Genomic DNA, 23,919 nt, shown 5'->3' on the forward strand with positions numbered 1-23,919 from the left:
TCAATTCAAAATTGTTCTTAAATTACTTATTAAAAATATGATATGGTCTTTTAATGCATATCTATTAGTCATTTATCTATTTTATTGAATAATAAATGCAATCCTAAACTACTTATTCTGAACCATTGTGAACACACAACACTGATTAACATGAACGCTCTCATAACAGTAACCTAACCTAACCTAACTTTATAACTGTCAACGTCACGTCTACTTGGTGTGTTTGTTGAATGCTGAATTTCTCATATTTATCACACAAAACCTATACAACACTCGGTACCCTGCTTAGAAGAATGGGGAATAGAAAACGCAACCGTAATGTCAATAAATTCGCACAGCGAAAACGGGACAAGAAGGAACAGGTAACTAAATAACAACATTATGTTTTCATCAGTGCCGAATCTCAGGTTAACTTTAAATATGCTTTCAACTCGCAGGAGAAAAACCCTCAAGCAAAGCCAGAAGGTGATACACGTAAGCACTATGAAGATATAGTCCGAGAAAACGCTACTTTTGAAGAATATTACAAGGTATGCTTATCAACTTTTTTTATCAAGAGACTTAGCCTTTCAGCCTAAAACTTATAAGAATATAATTTTCAGGGACAAAAAGTATGCCCTGAAGAAGAATGGCCAGCATTCATGAAGGCACTTAAGGAAAATCTGCCCACTGCATTCCGGATAACTGGCTCCAAATGTGAGGCTGACGCACTGATGAACATTGTGAAGAGTGAATACTTCTCGGAGCTGCTCAATGTCAAGCTGAAGACCGAGGGAGAGGAGGAACAGGAAATCAAACCTATGAATTTGCCTTGGTAATGACATACTTAGCAAATATCTACCCTATTACCTTTTCTTAATACCAAAATCGCATAATCTTACAGATGGATTTACCCGAGTTTGAAGTTAAGGGACTCAAATGTTTGGCGGTGTATGTATTGTATATCTACTCTTCTACAGATGTATTATTTTGTCATGCCCCAGGTACCCAAATGGCTTGGCATGGCAGTTGCGCCTGTCCAGAACAGACATCCGTCGCAGCGAGCCTCTCTACAAGCTGCATAATTTCCTGGTTGCAGAAACAGCCGCAGGCGGCGTGTCTCGGCAGGAAACCGTCTCCATGTTACCACCTGTTGTGTTGGATGTACAGCCACATCACAAAGTAAGCAGTCACTGTATTAGCAAGTAATTATAGAAACATTACTATGATTTACCAGATTACTTATCTGGGTGGATCAACTATTTCTTGTTGTTATTCTGTCCGGTCAGCCAAGAGACAATAGTAGCATAGTTTGTTAGGAGACATTGTACACCACCTTTTTCTGACACGCCTGGTAGACGACCCTCAATGGAAACGGTTTATAAGTATCACAAAGCGTGTTTGGTGAATTTAAATGCCTAAAAATAAGGTTTTAAAGAGTGACCCAGGAGAACGTAACCATGGCAACAAGTGACAAGAAAAAGTTGATTCACCCATCTATCTAATTATATTTGTTTCAAGGTACTGGACATGTGTGCGGCCCCTGGTTCTAAGACAGCTCAGCTGATTGAGTTCTTACATGCAGATGAGGATAAAATGCCTACAGGTAATGGCAGGATTATGTAGGTCTATTTCCCTGCCTCTGTCTCTGGGCTAAGCTAATAATATGTTACCTTCAGGCTTCGTGATGGCGAATGACGTGGACAACAGCCGCTGCTACATGCTGGTGCACCAGGCCAAGAGGCTTAACTCTCCCTGCATCGTCATCACAAACCACGACTCCGCTGTCATGCCCAACATACAAGTCACGGACCAGAAGGTTAGTAATCATGATTTTCAAATCGTTGCTACAACTTTTTGCTATGACTATACTTCGTTTTTTTAGCATTAGAAATAAGGTAAACAATCTTGATGTGTCTTTTAATTGAAAAACACATTTTAAAAATAAGTTACGGCAAATATGTAACAATTATGAATCTAATACGATCATTTATATTCTTCTGCTTTCATAAGTAATAGTTACTGATTTTTAAAAAGCGTTTTTCAATTAAAAGACATCTCAAGATCGCTTACCTTCTTTCAAGTTCTTTCTAATCCTAAAAAAAACGAACTATAAATAGGGGTAAATACGCTCGGCAATTATCTCCATTGGCGAATGTTTACGTAATATATCGCCATCTGACCTGTACAACTCATTTATCCTCCTAACCTCAGGCCCAAAGTCCTACCTATAGTACCTATTCAGTTCAATGTAATTTAAACCATGTTCAATTGGAACAGAGTCGCTTTTGCTTTGTATCGTAAACTTTTCGAACAACGCAAAATCAACTTTTCCTACAACTTAGGTTCAAATTTCAGTGGCAAATTTTGGATGTTTCGTTTGTATGGCTGGGCTTTAGGAGGTCCAAACTGAACGACCAGCCTTGAGGAAAACTCGCCGCGAGAAGCAACTAGGTTTCTAAAGCCGTGCCTCGCCCGAGGCAAACACACTCGCTTCCACGATGTCTCGGGCGAGGCATGTATTAAGAGACCCATCACTGTTAAATGAAATCCAACAGTTGTTATTTATTTGCAGAACCCAGAATCCACGGTCCCGCTGAAATTCGACCGGATCCTGTGTGACGTGCCGTGCTCCGGCGACGCGACGCTACGGAAGAATCCAGACATCTGGCTCAAATGGTCCACGGGCAACGGGAACAATCTACATGGGTCTGTCAAATTAAAAATCCGCAATTATATATTCTTTTCTCTTCACAAGCTTATATTTATCTTACGATGTTTATCAAAATCTGCAAGTAAGATTTGAACCAGTTCCTGGTGTCAGGTTTAGCTGACATTAGTCCACCTACACCCTACGCTACTGCGATGTCTAACAATAGTGACTTCAGGAACTCTCTAATAAAGAAACGCAGCTTCAAACTGTTTAGACGACAACGGTTTCACTCACTTAGATTTTTAATCGCTATTGGCGACATGGTTCGGGCCCTTCGGGGGTCCTTCCTCAGGCTCGAGTGATCGCGGCGGCTGCCCTTCGTCTTCTTCCTCGCGTTATCCCGGCATTTTTGCCACAGCTCATGGGAGCCTGGGGTCCGCTTGACAACTAATCCCATGATTTGCCGTAGGCACTAGTTTTTACGAAAGCGACTGCCATCTGACCTTCCAACCCAGAGGGGAAACTAGGCCTTATTGGGATTAGTCCGGTTTCCTCACGATGTTTTCCTTCACCGAAAAGCAACTGGTAAATATCAAATATTTCGTACATAAGCTCCGGAAAACTCATTGGTACGAGCCGGGGTTTGAACCCGCGACCTCCGGATTGAAAGTCGCACGCTCTTACCGCTAGGCCACCAGCGCTTCGGCTGCCCTTCGTAAACAGTTTAAAATATGTCTCAAGAAAGTTTAATTTCGATTAATCGCAGCTTCATTGAGTTTGGGCTCGTTTCAATTCAAAGGTTAATAACTAATTGATGTGTTTAATACTCGTATGTTGTCTCTAAGTGTAAGGCCTGAGTGGACGCTCGAGTTGGGCGTGCAGCGGGGCGGGGCGTGCGGCGTGCATGTTAAACAAATGCAAGCGTATAGGAGCGGTCTTAGTGCACGCTGCTCACATCACGCGTGAGCCCACAGCCACGCTGCACGCCCCGCCGAACGCTCCGCTTCGAGCGTGCACTCAGGCCTTACACTAAATGTAAATTGAATCGGCACAGCATCCAATACCGCGTGCTGAAGCGCGGCTGCGAGCTGCTCGCGTCGGGCGGGCGCCTTGTGTACTCCACCTGCTCGTTCAACCCCGTGGAGAACGAGGCCGTCATACACAGGATGCTGGCCGAGGCCGGAGGGAGCATCGCCCTAGTGGACGTCCGGGCCTCGCTCACTGGACTCAAGTCGCACCCAGGTAATAGGCTACATGACTAATTTTTTTTATGGTATCAATCGATCGGGTTTGTTTTTAGGATCAAATGTCTATATGGGACCCATTGCATTAAAGTAACACAAAAGTCAGAAATTGTAGTCAAAGGCCGACAGTCGTACTTCACTCGCGAAACGCCCTATACAAAACGGCCAGAGGCCGTGACGTCATCGCCCATCTTGTATGGACAAAACAAGAAAATTGCGTTTTTATCGGTGAAATATTGCGTTTATGTATATAGTTGCTATAGAATATTTTTTTGGATGAAATGTAAGGAATCGAATGGTACCCTTACTTTTATCGTTTTTGGAAGTTAAAAAAAACTTAAATTTTGAAACTTTCAGGTCCTGTATTTTTGTAATTTTTCAATATTTTATTTTAATATCCACATTATTGTGATAAATTGCTCGTTTGCTATCTATTTTACTAGATTTTGTTATAAAATTCAACATGTGTCATCATCCCTATTATGACAGTTTTGAATGATTCACGGTTAGTTTCACTAGTGACTAGACTTATATCGACTGGGATATGAACTGTGAATCTCGAAAACAACACAAAAGGTATTCACGGTTCATATCCCGGTCGATATAAGTCCAGGTAACTATGGTTCACCTATACAGCTTGTCTTGTGAAAAAGCCCTTAATGCCTACAGACTTTTTTTAATTACATGCATAGCAAGTACCAGAATAACACACGAGAATCTACTGTATATATTCATGAGAACGAATAAAACATTCGCCAGATTCAACTTTAATTCAGTCTTTGTCTCTGACTTTTGACCAATCGTTGACTCTGTTAACTGAATATGACTAAACTTTAGTCTGACGAGATTAGGACTTCAAAACCCCAACAAGAAGAGGAAGAGAAGGTTTGAAGGTCAGTCAAGTGTGTTATTGTTAGCACATTTAACACGCTCAAGTCATTAACATAACGAGGTTTTGGCAGAAACTAGGGACGTAAAATTGAATTGTTTAACTTTCTTCAGGCATGACACACTGGCGGCCGGCGTCGAAAGACATGGTTTTCTACGACAAGTACGAAGATGTCCCGGAGAAGTGGCAGACCGTGGTGCGCCCGCAGATGTTCCCGCCCAACCCTGAACACCTGGACAAATTCCATCTGGACAGATGGTATAGTACGGGTCTCTATTGTTTCCCAAATAGTTTTAAGCCATAATGTATTGTTTGCCCGAATTTTCGTTAGTCATAATACATTTGTTTCAGAAACGCGTCACTTTTCAGGATTGCCATAAAACAAACCTAACCTAACCTAACCTATCTATAGTATAACCTAACGAAAATCCTGAAATGTTAACGGTTTCAGTTTTATGACTAATGATAATATGACAAACAATACATTATGGCTTAAAACTTTATGGGAAACAACGGGACCCCGGTATAGTACATTATACATCATCAATCTCATTAAAAAATCACAACACACATCATGAATTGCTAAGTGGTGTAAACATTGCTACGTACTTTGTTGTGTTCTTTTTAGTTTTTATGTATGGTCGCGAAAACATAAGACGATAACTTTGTTACATCTAGTGATGTCATACCAAACTTTAAACACAAGAAACCATCGTAGCTGCGCCCCTCAAAGCCCGTAGCTGCGCCGCTTGGGCTGTAAGTAATTTCCACGCTAACCCAATGCGGATATTCAATCTCATCAAACAACGAACTAGACTGACAAGGCATTTCCGTCAGTAGAAAAGGCGGCAAATTATTAACCTTTTGGACGCCAATGACCGATATATACGCACCGTAGGTTCAACGCCAATCGATTAATCGGTCACAGACCACAGAGCAACATCGACATACGTGCATATACATAAAGTTCAACTTCAGTTTTGACACTTCAATGATGTGGCGTCTGAGTGACAGCTTTTGTGTTTGACACGGCGTGGAAAAGGTTAAAGAAGTAAGCCCCGAAGGATTGGCCCCTTGGAAAACATGAATTTCGCGCCTTTTCTAGTGGGTTTTCCAGTGTATAAATGGTAAATTTTCCTAAAAAACCCAAGTCAACCTTTCAGCATACGAATCCTGCCTCACCACCAAGACACGGGCGGTTTCTTTGTGGCCGTGCTCGAGAAGTCCGCGCCCCTGCCGTGGGAGAAGGACCGCGAGACGGAACAGCCCCAGGAGAGAGAGAGAAAGGACGAGAAGCCGCCGGCCAAGAGGAGGCGCATGGGCGGCTACAGGGAGGACCCGTTTGTGTTCTTCAAGGGGGACCATGAGGATGTGTTCCCGTCGATTAAGGAGTTCTATGATCTGAGCGCGGAGTTTGATTCCAAGTGTCTGTTGACTAGGTAAGGTACAACAGGATTTTTCAATTCTTATGTTAGTCAGTCACTCAGTCAGAAAAATCTCGATTTTTAGATGTATGTTACTTTAAAAAAATAAAAATAAAATAAATAAATAAAACGTTTATTCAGAGATCTTGCTTACAACTAATTACATATATTCTTCTGCCAAACCACAGAGTGGTTTGTTGGCAGACGAGGCTCCTTTATGTATAATCATGCAAGCTAGGTAGTTGATAGGTAACTTAAACTTAGGTATCTACTTAACCCTTTACCGCATGCGCAGCCCTATATAGCAACTATTAAAGTTCATTTTTAAACAAATACTTTTTATTTATGACATGAAGTAAGGGGTTAACTCTTAATATTCTTAGCGTACAGTAAAAGAAAATCAAAATAAAATAAAAATGTAACGTATTATTGACTTTGTATTTTGTTTAATAAAAAATTGCTTAGTTTCTTTTTTATTATTTGGTTGAGCTATATTCATGAGATCTGGGGTTCTAGTTAAGATCGGTTTTCTTAGGATAGCGGTGCCATCATACAGCGGCCGTCTCCATACTAAATAATACGGCTACATATGGTATATAAGCTTTAGCCTTAAGGGTGAATGAACCAAATTTCATATGTTTATGTTTAATACTTTTTGAGTTACGTATGGGTCAAAAGTGGCTCCAAATGATTCGTGTAATATAATATTATACACGGCCGCTGCGTCGGCAGTTCTCTTCTTTTAAACTTAGTTTGACACGCTACCGCGTATCTATCCATTCAAATCATTTTCCAAAGGCTCTCTCAACACATTTTATTGCTTTATGTATGATAAAACTAATATAACCTCTAGCCGCCCAGAGACCTATAAAAAGGTCTCCAGTTCCATTCTAATTTGAACTTTGTGTTGACAAAATAAAATTTCATTTCGCTTGGCAAGGTTTGACGTGTGGGCGGGTATTGTACACAGATGCCACGTGGGCAAGAAGAAGAACATCTACCTGGTGTCCCCGGTGGTGCGCGACGTGGTGCGCCGCAACGAAAACAACATCAAAATCATCAACACCGGCGTCAAGACCTTCGTGCGCTGCGACAACAAGAACATGACCTGCGCCTTCAGGTACACATATTGACCACCCCACGCCAGCGTCTTTTGAGTAGAGATGCACCGGATATCCGGTTACTATCCGGTATCCGGCCGTTATTTTAGTATCCGGCCGGATACCGGATTGTGACCTACTATCCGGCCGGATACCGGATAGTAAAGTTAACACATTTTGGGAAATCTAAAAAACAGTCACGGTCATAATGCTAACGACACAGTAGATAGAAATGAATACGTAACCAATGTAACTAAACACAATACACTTATTTGTTCACACAAAAATACGCGCGCGCACTTGTAACTATAAACGAACTTACTAGGTACGTAATGACATGATAAAACTCGTTACGATCCTAGAAATGTGTCCGCGCGAACGTTCACTACGAAACAGGTCGAAACCTGCAAGACGCGCACCTGCAAAACTCAAAATATAGGTATAGTTCCGCCGGCCGAATATCCGGCGGCCGGATACCGGATATTCGGCCAGTGGCCAAACAACTATCCGTTGCATCTCTACTTTTGAGCGTCGGCGTCTAGTCGGCGCTATGGAAAATGGCGTCGCTGCGCAGTTGCGCCAACGTTGCGTCGAGCAGCAGCCATAGAGATGACTAGACGCCGATGCTCGGGAGACGCTAGTGAGAGGACACCCTTATGTCGAATTTAAACTGTTGTGAGATTTTTGTGTGGTGACTAAAAACATGCGAGTCTAAACCGTAAAATTATTCGACCCTTATGTCGTTGTGATAATTTTCATAAATTATCTATTGATTATGGTAATGATATACGTTTTAACTCCAGAACTTCTGGGAATGTAAATCTGTTGGTCGAAAAACTACCTTGAAATTTTAGACTGAATTAAAACTTGATTCTCCTGTCGGTGGGAAGCGAGGGATCCAAAAAGAAATTTAAGAGGATACCTAATAACTCGTGAGTTTCTTTATTACGATGTGCAGTGCACTTAATTTTAATGAAACTATTGATGTATTTTCCCAGGCTATCCCAGGAAGGGCTGGCCAGTGTGGCTCCGTTCATAGGGCCGCGGCGCCGCGTGCGCATCCTCAAGGAGGACCTGGTGCTGGTGCTGCAGAACGACAACCCCAGCAGCCCCCCGGACCTCAAGCTCTTCAGCGAACACGCGCACGCGCAGCTCAAGGATCTCGGTGAGTTTTACATGTCGAGATAACATTTCAATACCAAGGAGTCACAGTGATTTATCCTCCTGAGTTCGAGAGGCCCTTACAAAGACTTTATTCCAAAACTAAATTTTAACTTAGAATTGTCAGTTAACAGCGTGGGACGATAGTACATCTCTCGTACTATCTAGTACCTACTACGAAACCGGCATAGTATATGCGTCTATGACGAGAAGCAGTTTGCACACGAATGGAGTGTCCCTATTTATATCTAATTTCTAGTTTTTTTTCTATGAAATATATGTGATATACTAGCGATAGTTCTTTGATAGTTTATTGGGAGATTTAAATTCTAAATTTAGACTTATATGTGATGTCGATTCTACCCCACCACGTATAATAGCCATTGAAACTTATGCGTGGGGGCAGGATTGCTCGCACTGTGGCATCGTGATTCCCAACAAACAAATCAACCGATTGTGCCCTCATGCAATTAGACTTAAGTGATTTTTGAAGTTATAATGAAACAAACCGTCAAGCGCTGGTGGCCTAGCGGTAAGAGCGTGCAACTTGCAATCCGGAGGTCGCGGGTTCGAACCCCGGCTCGTACCAATGAGTTTTTCGGAACTTATGTACGAAATATCATTTGATATTTACCAGTCGCTTTTCGGTGAAGGAAAACATCGTGAGGAAACCGGACTAATCCCAATACGGGCCTAGTTTACCCTCTGGGTTGGAAGGTCAGATGGCAGTCGCTTTCGTAAAAACTAGTGCCCACGCCAATTACTGGGATTAGTTGCCAAGCGGACCCCAGGCTCCTATGAGCCGTGGCAAAATGCCGGGACAACGCGAGGAAGATGATGATAATGAAACAAACCAAAAATATACTTAGAATAAATTTAAAAGTGGAAAAATTACTGTCTTGGGTGAGACTTGAACTCACGGCCTCTGGTTCAAGTCTCACCCAAGACAGTAATTTTTCCACTTTTACATTTATTCTAAGCTTAATAGCATCGATCGCAGACGTTTCTGCTTGTTAAAAATTAAACAAAAATATACTTTCAGCAACCGGCAGCTGCGTCCTGCAGTACCAGGCCCCTGGATCGAACCTGCGCCTCGCGCTGGTGGGCTGGCGCGGCGTGCACTCGCTGCGCGCCTACACCGCCACGCCCGACACCGTGCACTACCTCAGGCTGCTCGGGGCAGACTTCAGCAAGTATGGTACGTGAGGGAATAGTGTTAAGGTTCACATTTGATTGACTCCTGACAACACTTTACAAAAATGTACATATACAAACATGATACGCGTGGAAATAGAATTAGGGTTCAATATTGATTGTTGCTGTGACCAATTGATCATTCGAACATCGTGCACGACTTCTGACTTCTATCACAGACTACATATATACAGACGCTGCTATCCCATACATTCAAATGTGACCGCCTAAAAGCGCACCATTACCAGATGGCGTCACTGAAAAAGCACTGTTGCCTATCATGGATACAAGATGGCGCTGTGTCACATCCAAATCATAGAATTCCTAACGACATCTATACGTCTTCATTGAAAGTTAGTAGACATATGTCGTTGCCAACGATTAGAAGTAATCAACAGATGTCGCTTTATAGCGTATTGAATAAATCATGAATCTAGTTTAAAACTGGATCAAGCATGAGGGGTGGAAGGAAATGACCGAACAGGATAGTCTTATGTATCTTTCAGTATGAGTAAAGAGAGTTCGGGCACTTAAGGAGTACAGGGAGGGAAGGGAGAGGCAGGGTACAGAGAAATAGCGTAGCCAAACGGTATAACCATAAAGTAATTTCGGAAAACGATACTGTGGTGATGATAATATTTATATATTATAAGAATGCTACATAAGTCTTGCCGAAACTATTTAAACCGGCTGAAAATAAATACCTGTCATAATAATTTTGCGCATGCTACCATTGGTGCATGGCAAAAGGATTAGACATTACTACTGGCGTAAGTCCGTCTATATGCCACCGTGCCACTGGTACTTGAGCGTTTCTTTATATTTTTTTAATCCAATTGCTCAAAAAGTTTAGTTTTTGTAGCTGCAAATCGTGCGTAAAGTTTGATTTTTTTACACTAGTGCTAAAAAGTAATCTGATTGATACATTTTAAATAAATGAGTATTATGCGAGACCCGCTTATAAATGACCCACCTGAACAACGCGCGATTGGGCATAAAGGAGTATTATTCGAGACCCAATAGTATTACTTGAACAGCGCGCGACAGAATGAAGCTGACGTTCGTACAATACACTTTATACACTTAATATAAATGTAATTAATTAGATATATATCAATATAATGAAATAACAAAAGATTCATGTTTTTTTACATATAGCTGGTCAACCAAATCTTGTCAGTAAAATAAAGGCGCGAAATTCAAATTTTCTATGGGACGATATCCTTTCGCGCCTACATTTTTCAAATTTGCCGCCTTTTTCTACTGTCAAGATCTGGTTGACCATGTATAATTATATGTTCTGAAAATTAATTTTATTAATTTTAATAATACAATTTCTCTTCAATTGGCATAATGCTGACAACAGTGACAACAGAATCCACATTGAAAAAAATGGCAATTAAAAGTAAAACTTTTTTTATTCCCTTCCCGCCTTTTTTATTCAACATTTAAAGTGATTTATGTTTGTAAGTAATTGCCAAGAAAACATAAGTTATTAAATAAAAATGAGTGATTCAGACGATTTTGGAGTTAATTTAACGCCACCAGATATCAAAGCAAAGGCATCCGTTGTAAGTGACAGGGCTATAACCGCGAAAATCGAATTTTGCAAATTGCGGGCATTTTTCTCTGTCACTCTAATTACGCCTGCATTGGAGTAAAAGAGAAAGATCCCCGCAATTTGCGAATTTCGGTTTTGGCGGTAGCCCCTCAGTATATTTCCGGAAAAATCGAAAGCTCGGTACTCGTGCAAAATGACATACTTCTCGCACTTATATCGAAAACTACTATTTTTTGCCATTTTTTATATTGTGATCTTTTTTGCCACTTTTGTGTTATTTGTACTCAAATTCACGAGCTCTTTCGATCCTAATGAGATAAAATACCTCAATTCATGCTCAATTCACTCTTATCGTGCCTTCTAAAAATTTACGATACAAGTTGCATTGCAATAACTATAAAAAAGTAACTGATTTGACTAGTACGAAAATACCCTATTGTAACAATACGATGCGACGTTGTCGAGTTAAACTGGACTCGCTTCGCAGTAACTCATAGCAGTTTGGCAACGTCGCGTCGTGCTTTTATTTTTAAGCCACAGATTTGTACATGATTTGTACCATCTTAGTACCTATACATACAAAGATATGTTTTCATAACGTTCCTTTTCAACTTCTCCCATGGCAAAACCCGTACCTATCAAACCTGAAATTATTATACAAAAGCATTTAATGTTTGTTTTAATAAACTTTTTCTGTTATAATTAGAATAAATATATCTAATTTTGCGTATATTGACCAGGCAGGTGTTTGTATCACTAATTATGTGACCTATAAGTATAGACAGACAACAGCGTGCACAGAAACGTCAAAAACGGCATCAAGTAATGATTATTGCTATTTTAAAATTAGTCCCCTACTTCAGGGTAATGTTATACGCCTGTTCCTTAAAAAAGCTGAGGGCCTACCGCGAACCACGTTCGACGTGTTGCCTCCCTGTCACACTTACGTACGAATTTACAAGTGCGACAGAGAGGCAACACGTCGAACGTGGTTCGCGGTAGGCCCTCAGAAATGGACACTGAGGCATAATTATCATTATTTTGGAATTTAAGTACTATATAATATTATTTGTAGTCTTTTGGAATATCATATTTTATTTGAACTAATAATATTGTATAATAATAAATCATAAAAGCTCTATTTAGGGACAAGAAAGAACTTTCAACGGCAACACTAAAAATAAACTGTCAAATAGTCAAGTCGCCACAAAGCGGCACCGCGTTTGTTGGTTGCCTTTGCTTTGTTTCTGTTTATACAAACTTATTAATTTCATATTATAGCTTCATTTGAACTATAGTACAAGTACGTGAATAGAATACCTAGACGTGTCTTGCTTGGTGCAGTTGCGTAGGTATGCTAAAAGGAAAGTTGGAAGACCGATGTGGCGCTTTAAAGACTGTGCTAAGCGTGACATGTGCCCAAAATGTGGGAGGTCGTGCCGCTCACGCATCGGCCTCCACAATCACCAAACCCGTTGTCTAAACAGCAATGCATAAATCGTCTGCAATAGACGAAAAGACCTGTGATGATGACGTGAATTGCCGATGTAGTAACGGAACACTACTAATGGTAAAACCTACATATTAATCTGACAGTGTCTACTGTTTGCCAATAAATGATAAAATTGATAAAAAATTAACACTTCAGACCAGCTATCATGGTCGTATTTTTATCATCTGTCATGCTATGCGTCACTTTCGCACTTACATATTTGTTAGAACGTGACAGCCATGGTGACAAATGATAAAGAGCCGGCCATCATAGCCCTACAGGTAAGTTTGTTTTGAATACAAAGGTTAATTAAATAATTTATCACCACACCAACTGGTAAAGGCCCCCTTGATTGTTCAAATACTAATGAGAAAATTGCATTTATGATTTATCCCACATGTGGGGCAAAGTAATCAGATCTAAATTTTGAGTTTCCTTATGTTAGCTGGTAGAATTTACTTTTAAATGATGATTTTGAATTATAAATTCTTTATAATGTTCATGTGGATTTGATTTTTTTGGTATTTTATAGTTGGTATTTTCCCTGCATTGGCATGGTGATAAATTCTGTGTTTCATTAGGTGGCAATGTTTGTTTAACCCTCGTGCCTTGAATTCTCACAACGCTCAAGATTCCACTTCTCGAACCACTCGCTACGCTCATAGTTCAAATCTTCTGCTTGCCCTGGAATCAACATTAGCATGAGCGGTTAAACAACTGCTTTGCCCCCTTGCCCACTAATAACTATTGTCAAGTTTTATTTTAACCCCCCATGCTAATATTGATACCCGAGCAAGCAAAAGATTCCAAAGTATTTAGAGTTAGAGCAAGAAAGAAGAAAGGTACGTCATAATTTCAAAGATGTTTGACATTTAAAATAACACATGTACTGCGCAGGCGATCAATATCGCTGCATACTTTTCTTGGTCTAAATCTATACAATGGTTAGTGTTTGCAAACAGACTCCAATGTGAAGGCAATGTGTATTAAACTTTATTGTGATATTATTACATTTTATATATAAAAAATATGTTTCTGATTTCAGGACCCAGCCTCTAGCCACTAGAAGTTACAATGTATGCAACAAGAGAGTGAAGATGAAATAGTCAATGCATCTCTGTACAGTCGCCATCAGATATATCGGAACGGCCAAGGTGTTCACAATATCTGAACACGCACTCTAACGCCCTGACAATAGAGGCGTGTTCAGATATTTGTGAGCGCCTTGGCCGCTCCGATATATCTGATGGCGACTGTACCACAAGTAAAATATTTTGAGTGGAAGATGGTTGAGATTGATTCCTGTTTCAACGGACAGACACATGCTATGAAGATTCTCTTAAAAATAATAAAATACAATTAATAAATTCAATGTTTAACATGATAGTGACTTTATTTTGTCTACCCACTAACAACCAATTTGTTCAATGCTGGCGGGCAATGGCGGTAAACTTAAATATTTGATGTGGTATGAAGCTAAATGTTTTGAACATAATGGCAAGCCACTAAAAAGTTTTAATCCTAGATTAGCCATTAAACTGTGGCTGCCAGTCTGATTTGTTAATTGTTATATAAGTACAGTCAGCGTCATATAGTAGGTAGCATCCAAAGTATTCAAATAGTTCGGTACACCATATTATTTGTATGGCGTACTGAACTATTTGAATACTTTGGATGCGACCTACTATACGACGCTGACTGTACTTAATTTAAATATATATAAATTGTATATTATTTCTACGGCCTCCTAGCTAGTCAGTAGTGACAGTGACCCTGCTCTGCTATGTGCTATGAAGTAGGAGGTCCTGGGTTCAAATCCTCATAGGACATTTATTTGTTTTTTAATTGTGTGTATATATTAATGGTCTATATCTATTCCCATCTGTCCACACCTCTTGTATGGCGGCGGGGACAAATGGGCCACCACCATGGGACACCATATTAATACACTTTTAGGGGGATCCGAACCTAGGACTTCCAGCTTTGATATGATCATAAAATATAAGATATGTATGTATTTACATTTACACATTGTATTATTGCTCTCATACATATAGGGATATTTTTTTAAATGTCGGATGTCTCTTCTCTTTTGAGCATGAATAGAAGCAGGGGATAACTGACAGAACGGGATAGTCTTATGTATCTTTCAGTAGGAGTAGCAGCGAAAGCGCTATTATTGTTTGTCCTTGTCACAGTCTCACATCTTGTTTTATTCCCCACCGTAAATTGACCACCGTGATTGGTCGAATTCATTTGTTGCCCACCATAACAAATAAATTCGACCAATCATAGCGGCGCAATGCGACGCTATGATTGGTCGAATTTACATGTTTTGTCCCTCACGGAGGCACGCGTACACCACTTCTATAGGATGCTACCTTCTATGCTTTTGAGCAAGTTTTTGTCACCTGCCCTGCTATTCAAACTACTCAAGAATTTACAATGTTTTGTTACCAAGTAGGTCGATTAGTGTAAGACTGTCCTAAAATATATGTATAGCTATATGAGGACAATTTTGTAATGCGTAAGGTTAAGTAAATTAATATACAAACAGCAACACTCCTAACTGTACATCGGTACAGTTAACACTTAACAGTGTGGCTGATGATACCATGTAGGTTTAATATATTTTAATTATTATCACGTTTCTAAGAACAATAGTACATTATTGTCGAGGTTCGGAAGTAGCTACTTGCAAGCTGAGGATTCGTTTTAAACGGACGACCTTGGGAGTCCGTTTAATTGAATCCGAAGCCAGCAAGTAGCCTTCCAGCCGAGTCATATATAGTGCTTTTCTCAAAAATGGTGCAAGAGATATTTTACAGAAGCAACGTTCTAATTTTCACAGAGAAAAGTAAAACCATTAAAAAGATTTGCTTGCCGCCTTTAAAAAAAATAGAAGTGTATTTTTCTGCTGAAAATACGCCAACGTATTTGAGACACCTAAATAGTCGCGGTACCAACATTATATTAATAATAAGTGCTGATCATCTGTTCGGCTGTTTAATGGACCTATGCCTTCATTTGATATGGCCATTTAAAGTTTTAAAAAGTTTGGAACTCGTTTAATAATGGAATTTGTATGCAACATTGCAGTCCCGAAATCGAGACAGCAATGTTTTTAACTTTTTAATTTTTAGAATGACCATAAACTACACACTTCGCGACCTATTTTTTAACCGGCAACGTCGACTTTGCCGTCCATTTTTGAGAAAAATTATATTATTTATTACTTAATAATGTTGATATGTTGTCTGTGATATGATCATAAAGTATGAGGATTTACTACAGTGACATCTATTGATAGTCTTTCTCAAACAATCGAGCTATTTAGTGTGTTACAACGGCAAGAAACTAACTGTCTAGTAATGCGATAGATGGCGCTTAGAATAGTTCATGCCATTATTTTTTTTTTTTTTCTGCGTCGATTTACTATGTGTAAATGGATGTTTTAAAAGGTTTTTGTTGTAATATGCTAAATAAATTAGAACTATACATGTTAATTTAAAAATTGGCAAGATTTGAAATAACACAAATATATATTTAGGCCCAATGGTGCTCTGAGTGACATCTCTTGGATTTTTGTGGAACTAAGCGAGGCTTGTATGGGCCGATTACTCTATACTATACTTACTTTATGCTTCTATTAGGGGACCGACTTTACATAGTATGGTATGTGTTCAAATAGAATTACGGTTCGAAGGTTAATTTTGTGCTTCAACGCAGTGAGAGAGAACGCTTCAATCCCTTAAGCTTTGGTTTCCTCCGAAAGCGGTGCCGTCATATAGCGGCCGTCTCCATACAAATACTGCGACATCCATATTTAGCCGTATTATTTAGTATGGAGACGGCCGCTATATGACGGCATCGCTATCCTAGGAAAACCGATCTTTAGTTAACAATCTACTATTCCCTGGCAGCTATTAACTGATTGGGTTTATCAGACGTAAACTAAACCCCTTCTACGTGGAATAAATATGGGGCATTATCTATGAAAAGAGACCTTATTGTCGATGGCGCTTACGCCGCGCAGCGTCGCGCGGCATTGTATTTATATCGGAGCATCGCTAATAATGGCGTAACCGCCATCGACAATAAGGTCCCTTTTCATAGATAACGTCACATATAATCTAATCTTTATTTTTTTCTTGCAGATGTAAATAAGTTCAAGAAGGCGTCAGATGTCCCAGAGGGTGACGCCGACGCGACAGAGACATCAGAGGCGATGGAAGTGACAGCGGCGACAGAAGAGGCGCCACCAGAGACGGGCGAAGCTAATGGCACAGACAAGTTATAGCGTTAAGTATGTATTATAATGTTATTATTTAATAAATGACATTTGTAAACTTTACTTAGCATTTTATATGTATAGTCATAAATATAATAAAGCATTTCATTTAAATAGTGCTTAATACTAAACTACAACCTCAGTAGTAAAATATTGTAACTCAATTACAAGAAAACCGGTGCCATCGCTCTTAACCAACTATAAGCTACCGAAGCTTACTAAAAGCGTGCGATTTTTTCGATTACACGCTCCTGGTAAACTTCAGTTGATTTATTACAAGTAAATCTTCTTAACCCTTTAACCGCCAGAGTCTGATATATAAGACATTACATATCCAGCTCATTTCGCCACAGTCTGATAAATAAGACAAAGATCTGATTTGGTTTTTACAACACATAATAACTACCGTAACTATGCCAACCTTACTCTGCGTGGTACAATTACTGTCGGTGGCGACACGAGCACGCTCGATCAAAAATTGCTGGCGGTTAAAAGGTTAAATATCATTCTTCGGTTGGGAGGGACCCTTGATCATAAATTACCCAGTATGTCTTGGAAATGAAACACAGATTATAGTCAGAAACCCTTTATTCACTTCGTCTTCATCCAAAATTCGCGTTCGCGATAACAACCCTTACGCCTTGCCGTTAAGGTTCATAGTGCTACATCAACAAAACGGTGCGACGATAGTTTTACTGCTAATAAACACAACCACAAACAAATGTATGCTCCCATATGGTATTTACGTGATATTTGTCTGTCAATTTTGGGTCAATATATGATATAATCAGGATCAAAAGAAATTACCAATATGACCATCGATAGCTGTTAAAGTAAAGACGCTAAGCGCAAAAAAATTAGTAAATTGACCTGCCTGTTTTTATCTCTATCGCACACCCATGATGCCGTGGGTCAATGACACTGTGTAAGCTAGACATCAATAGAGCGATACAGATAGAAACAGGCAGGCTATGTATGAAATTTTCGTTCACTTCAATTGGTGGATTTTCAGTACTTTTGTTGAGTATGCTGCGTACAATACTTTTATATTGGAGAGAACACTTGTTCCCCACACACACACACACACACACAGAACTTCCCCATTACTAGAATACATGTTCAGATATTTATGAGGTTACTGTATTGAAGGTACTAATGATAGCTAACGTAACGAAGTCAATACCCACGATATGAGAGCATAATTGTGTCGTAGTCTAGTCAAAGGTCCCACTTTGTCGCTAACCATAAGGACGAGATTTGCTTGTATCTTTATACAAATAACCTGTCAAAGCGTCCTTAAGGCAAGCGACAAAGTGGGACTTATTGCTTGGAAACGACACAGTTTATAAACCACAAATACAAATATCTGCACGCGGTACTATTTAATTACTTTCGTTAAATTCGCCAATTCCCTAATTCATTTACAGCTTAAAACTATTAGAAACAACGGCTAAGAGATTTCTGTGGTATACTATTTCTGAAATGGTTCGAAAAAAGGCCCAGGCACCTTTTTCAGATATTCGCTTCTAATTCCGTATAGGTTTCGTCATCGGGCATACTATACAAAACCACGGGAAAATGTAATATGATTTGAGTTTATAATTTTTTATGTGTTAGCATCAACAAGATCTTAAATACTAAAACATTTTAGCTTACTATATTTCAGACTGTGCCTGGGCATGGATAGACTGGTCAACTATTGACTAACAAACATTAAAGCGATGTTTAGCTAATATAGTGGCAAAAAATTGTAAAATTATTGCGGCACGCTCGATTCAGTCCAATTGTTTACATTAATACTCTCTTAAGTATAATAATCATAATCATCGCATTTATTCGTGATAAACTATAACATACACAAGTACACAACAAACAGAGAAAATTAAACATAATATAAATACATAGTTTACCACGAAATGGTCCCGCCTCAGCATAATGCTAACCCAGAAGTCAGCGCTGATCTTCCGGCGAGGCCATTTGTGGGTCACGAAACGAAACGCAGCTGTACGACACGGCCCCATCATAAAACCGAACGCCTTAAAGCTTTGGTTTCCTCCGATAGCGGTGCCGTCATATAGCGGCCGTCTCTATACAAATACTACGACATCCATATTTAGCCGTATTATTTAGTATGGAGACGGCCGCTATATGACGGCACCGCTATCCTAGGAAAACCGATCTTAAGCGGTGGGAAGTGGACGGCGATCAGCGCCATCTATCTGCCGGTGAGATGTCATGATGACATAAGGCCATGTCGTACAACACGTGCTGACAAAATAACAAGTCCATTATTTGTATAAGAATCGCGCGAGTCCATACTTGAAGTCGCGCTTGATGTATGGAGTCGCGCGCGAGAACGCAACTCATGCTAGACCGTCAGATGAAACTGACATAAAAGTGCTATAATTGAAGGTGTATTTTTTGGGAAATTATAATAGTACATTACTGCAGACGCCGGGAAAGAAGGGCTTGCCGGGTGAGTAGGTATAGCCGGCCGACCGTAGGGAGGCCGGATAGTGATACGAAGCCGGCAAGACCTTTTCACGGCTAGGCATGTATAGTGCTTTTCTCAAACATGCAATGAAATAAAAAAATACACCACTCAAAAAAAACAAATTTATAATCTTTATAATAAAAATCCAACTTCACAACAAAAGTTTTTTAATTTTTCTTCCAATCCCGCCATAATTGTTTTTTTTTTACGGAAGTCGTCCGTATTTCGCGTGTGTAGTGTTCGAATAGACCTTATTAGGGCCATTATACACAATCTGATAATAAGAATCTCAATTTCTATAAATAAAATAAATGCAGAGGATTTTAAATATTGTCTATGGTCTCTGGTGACTTACGTATAGACAATATTTTAAATTTATTCATCAACACATTGAATCATACAGATTCGTATTCTTAATATCAGTACGTTCGTGTATAACAGGCGTTAACACGGATATTTTGGTCCGATAACCATTCATTCACCAAAAATAAAAATAAAAATATAATTCGGCTGTTTAGTCTGTTCATGGACACAGACCCCATGTTTACATTAGAATTTAAAAAAAAATTACTTCCCGGCCTAGGCCTTCAATTTCGTATGAAATTCCTTTACAGTTCTCTGGAGTTGCTCCGCCCTAAACGTGATACTTCGAAGCCTGATATAACGCCCGGAGCGACGACATTTCATTGCATGTTTGAGAAAATATGCTTTTCAGTCAGTCCATCATCAGATATTACCATAGCACTTGGTCAAAAAGTTGAAGTCGGGTAATAGAGTAAACTATAGATAATATTCGTTTTATTATTGTTGTGCGAGAACTTATAGTTAAGCTCAATTTTGTTTTATAAAGAAGAGAGAAGAGTCCACATTTTAAAATAAATGCATGGTTTAAATATATCTTCAAAATAATATCACCTTACATACAAATAGGTAAACCGTATCAAAAGAGTCATCAGTTAAACGCTTATAAAATATGTAGGTATATTGTTTACAAATACCCTGTAGGATACGATTAGTATAGATAATAAATCTTTCATAATGTCTCGATATCAAGTAATACATCTTACAATTTAAAATTAAGCCTGTGCGTCAGGAATTTACAAACAAGTTTTAATAATATTGTAGACGGTATTAAATCATCTTATCGTTTTTGGGGGCCCTTGCGGATACACTTCGACCCATAGGGATCTTTTGTGCAGTGAAATCATCTTAGAGTAGGTACTCAGTTTATTTAAACATATTTTTAGCCTGTAAGATCACTGAAAAGTTGAAAAGTTAACAACACTTGATTGCTTATTCATCTCGTTTAATACCTATAAAATGCACTATATCCTCAAACTTGTAGCATCAGTTTATATTTACATAATGCACCTTAACACCTACCTATTATATATCTGCGGAATTGCCACCCGTTTGACGCGTTAGTGACCACTTAAAACTATCTAACACTACTTTGTGGTAACACTCCACCGAAATCACACTTACCTATTGATTTTAAATATGTTCACCAGACACACTTCGGCCCTTTCAAGCTCGCGTCACACACATCACACGCACACGTCTATATTCTACTCTTACAGCGAAAATCCAATTTTTTTTTGCAGACATATTCGTACAGGAACGACCCAGGTATAGGAAGGAGCGACCTTATTTACCTAGTCTTATATAATAAGACATTAGATAAAAAAAAACATATTAGATATTTCTCGATTCTATTATCGTTGAGGTTCATGTGTATTTTTTTTAATCGATTAACTTATCGCATATCAAGACAGATAACGCCCATACTTCATTTATAACGTTTACTTATTTAATATTCTTAGGGGCCTTCATACGGACCTTGGTATTTGTATTTCGTATTTAAGATCAGCCTCCGTAATTCAAAAGCCCAAGTCAGAATGGTACAATACATAATAATACGAGATATGAGTACTTTGTATTAATAGAACAACTATTTAGACAATGACTTCTGAATTAGGTAGTGTGCTTGACCGTCTTGGAGCCACTTTAGATCGGACACATGCTGCTGAAATATACAATATGAATTGGGAACATATTATTACATACAACTACTTAACTATCTATTCATTTACGGCGCTTTTGACCCTTTCTTGATGATTACATATTTACTTAAGGTTGCTATAAATACTAAGCTATGTTCCTAAAATGCTGCATATGAGTAAAGAACACTACTTAATACAAAATAGGTATTTATACCTATCATATAATTATTCAAGTCAAATGAAATATAATTCAAATTATGGAATTACTCTCAAAATCAATGAAAACGAGGAATAACGAATTCAATATAACCATCTTATTGAAAATGTTTTTAAGCTGTAAAACTAACAAATTGTTAACTATTACCATTTTTAATTCAATTCAATTTATTTATTTAGCCGTAGCCTAGTCGGTAGTGACCCTGCCTACGAAGCTGGAGGTCCCGGGTTCGAATCCCGGTAAGGGCATTTATTTGTGTGTTCATCACAAATATTTGTTCCTTAGTTATGGATGTTTTCTATGTATTTAAGTACTTATATGTATCTATATATTATATATATCGTCGTCTAGTACCCACAACACAAGCCTTATGAGCTTACTGTGGGACTAGGTCGATTTGTGTAAGATTGTCCCATAATATTTATTTATTTATTTTATTTAAAAGACAACAATGGCCTATAATGGTTAGTAACAATTAAGATTAAACACTAAGTGTTAGTGGAACAAAAACAGGAAGCGATTTACAACGTACACAGACAGCAATAACTTAATCTATCACCTAGTAGCGGTTATGACCCACTCAAAATGCCGCATTATAGGTGAGTCGTATCGGTCGTATTTTGAACGCCAAAAACACGTAAAGGCGTCTTAACTAGCCGGGCCCACCGCGGCATGGACAACTAAAACTGTTATGGCGTACGCTGTCAAAGTAACCTTCAGACTTTCAAGTAAGGTCTACATTAGCTCGCTTGCGCCCGTGACCTTGGCGTGTGAGTGGCGTTTTTTGTTTATGACAAAGCGTTCAAAGGGTTAAAAATGTAAATATTTGCTACCGATACTTATTTCACTACACTATGGCACTGTTCTACTAAGGAAGAGCATTCGTAGTGAACTTTTGTTGTTTATCTAAACTAGGTATCCTTACGTGTTATGTACCTATCCTACTCTAAGCCATACACTGTAATATCAAGAACAAACTACTTTCTACCTATATTGTGTGTTTACGTTGTTAACCTTTTGGACGCCAATGACCGATATATACGCACCGCAGGTCCAACGCCAAAGACGTATTACGGTCCTAGACTACAGAGCAACATAGACCTAGGTGCGTATGCATAAAGTTCAATTTCAGTTTTGACACTTCGGTGACGTGGCGTCTGAGAGACAGCTTTTGTGTTTGACACGGCGTGGAAAAGGTTAACACTGTTTATCTTCCGCCTTTTCTTGCAGTAGGCAGTTACGACTACAAGTTCATCTTGTCCACATTTACCCGTACTTAGTACTTATACATTTATATACCATAGACAGCGTTTTATGTAAACGAAAACAGTGATGATTCGTTCTAAAAGTTGCCTAAAGAATGAAACGAAACTTCAAAAATAATGGTTATAATAAAAAAATATGGTTGGTAAATAAATCCAGAGGTTCTCAAATAGGGGCCTGAAAATGCGGCGAAATGGTTCCAGTAAAGGATGGTACGGCAGTGTTTGCTTCGCGCTCGACTTGGCGGGGGCACTGCCGTGCCCCCAGATTATAAATAATGTTGGTGTAGGACGTAGAAGATTTGAAGAGTTGCATTACGTATCCGGCTCAAACGACCAAATTTTATACCAGTTAGAGGTTCTTCAAAGCAAAGATTATGAGAAAAAAAGTCACCAACTTGTGTGAGATAGCAGCGAATATACGAAGAGGGTGAAAGGGAGAGGACAAGCTTTGGACCTTCGAGTAAAACATAAATGAACTTATTGAGATTAAAGATTAAATGAATGATATTTGCGAGGGAAATTCTTCCAAAATAAGCTAAACAGGACGAAAGGAGTTTACTTCAAGTTAACATTATCCTTTACTTATCGCGTTACATTTACACGTCTATTTAGGTAAATACTTAACTACTTACTTATAATCCTTTAGATTCCTTCCAAGTCGTGATAGTGACTACGTACGGTCGTACGGACGTACGTTCATTTATACAACTTATGTAGTTAACTTATACTACGACTATTGTATAATTGTATATACAGGATGACCCAAAAATTTGTTTACAAATAATTTTTTGAAATATTTTTCTTTCATACACTCTTCACATCTTTTGCAAAATGTCATTAAAAATTAAAACTAAGTACAATAATTTTATTAAAATTAAATGTACTGCCTTCAACATTTTCCTTTAGCTTTGATACCAAAACGCATACGATTGTTAAAATTATCAACAATATG

The 23,919-nt window shown here is 38.9% G+C and overlaps 1 protein-coding gene across 1 annotated transcript; it reads left to right on the forward strand.

The window, feature by feature from the left end:
• The first annotated feature begins 164 nt into the window (after positions 1-164).
• Positions 165-17,051, forward strand: LOC134658120 (tRNA (cytosine(34)-C(5))-methyltransferase). The gene is made up of 14 exons (XM_063513727.1): positions 165-362; positions 438-530; positions 603-814; positions 984-1,161; positions 1,501-1,585; positions 1,659-1,798; positions 2,555-2,688; positions 3,687-3,874; positions 4,879-5,023; positions 5,929-6,200; positions 7,156-7,309; positions 8,288-8,454; positions 9,493-9,648; positions 16,855-17,051. The coding sequence occupies exons 1-14, from the start codon at positions 231-233 to the stop codon at positions 16,995-16,997; spliced, it is 2,199 nt and encodes a 732-aa protein (XP_063369797.1). The 5' UTR covers positions 165-230; the 3' UTR covers positions 16,998-17,051.
• Positions 17,052-23,919: the final 6,868 nt, after the last annotated feature.

This window comes from Cydia amplana, chromosome 21 (genome assembly GCF_948474715.1).
Source record: "Cydia amplana chromosome 21, ilCydAmpl1.1, whole genome shotgun sequence".
NCBI classification, from domain to species: Eukaryota; Metazoa; Arthropoda; class Insecta; order Lepidoptera; family Tortricidae; genus Cydia; species Cydia amplana.

What these genes read in the sequence shown, in the direction of transcription:
- LOC134658120 (XM_063513727.1), top strand. Translation starts at nt 231, where the DNA reads ATGCTGAATTTCTCATATTTATCACACAAAACCTATACAACACTCGGT. An exon ending in AAACCTATGAATTTGCCTTG is followed by an intron (nt 815 to 983) that starts GTAATGACATAC and finishes GTCATGCCCCAG; the next exon opens with GTACCCAAATGGCTTGGCAT. An exon ending in AACATGACCTGCGCCTTCAG is followed by an intron (nt 7,310 to 8,287) that starts GTACACATATTG and finishes GTATTTTCCCAG; the next exon opens with GCTATCCCAGGAAGGGCTGG.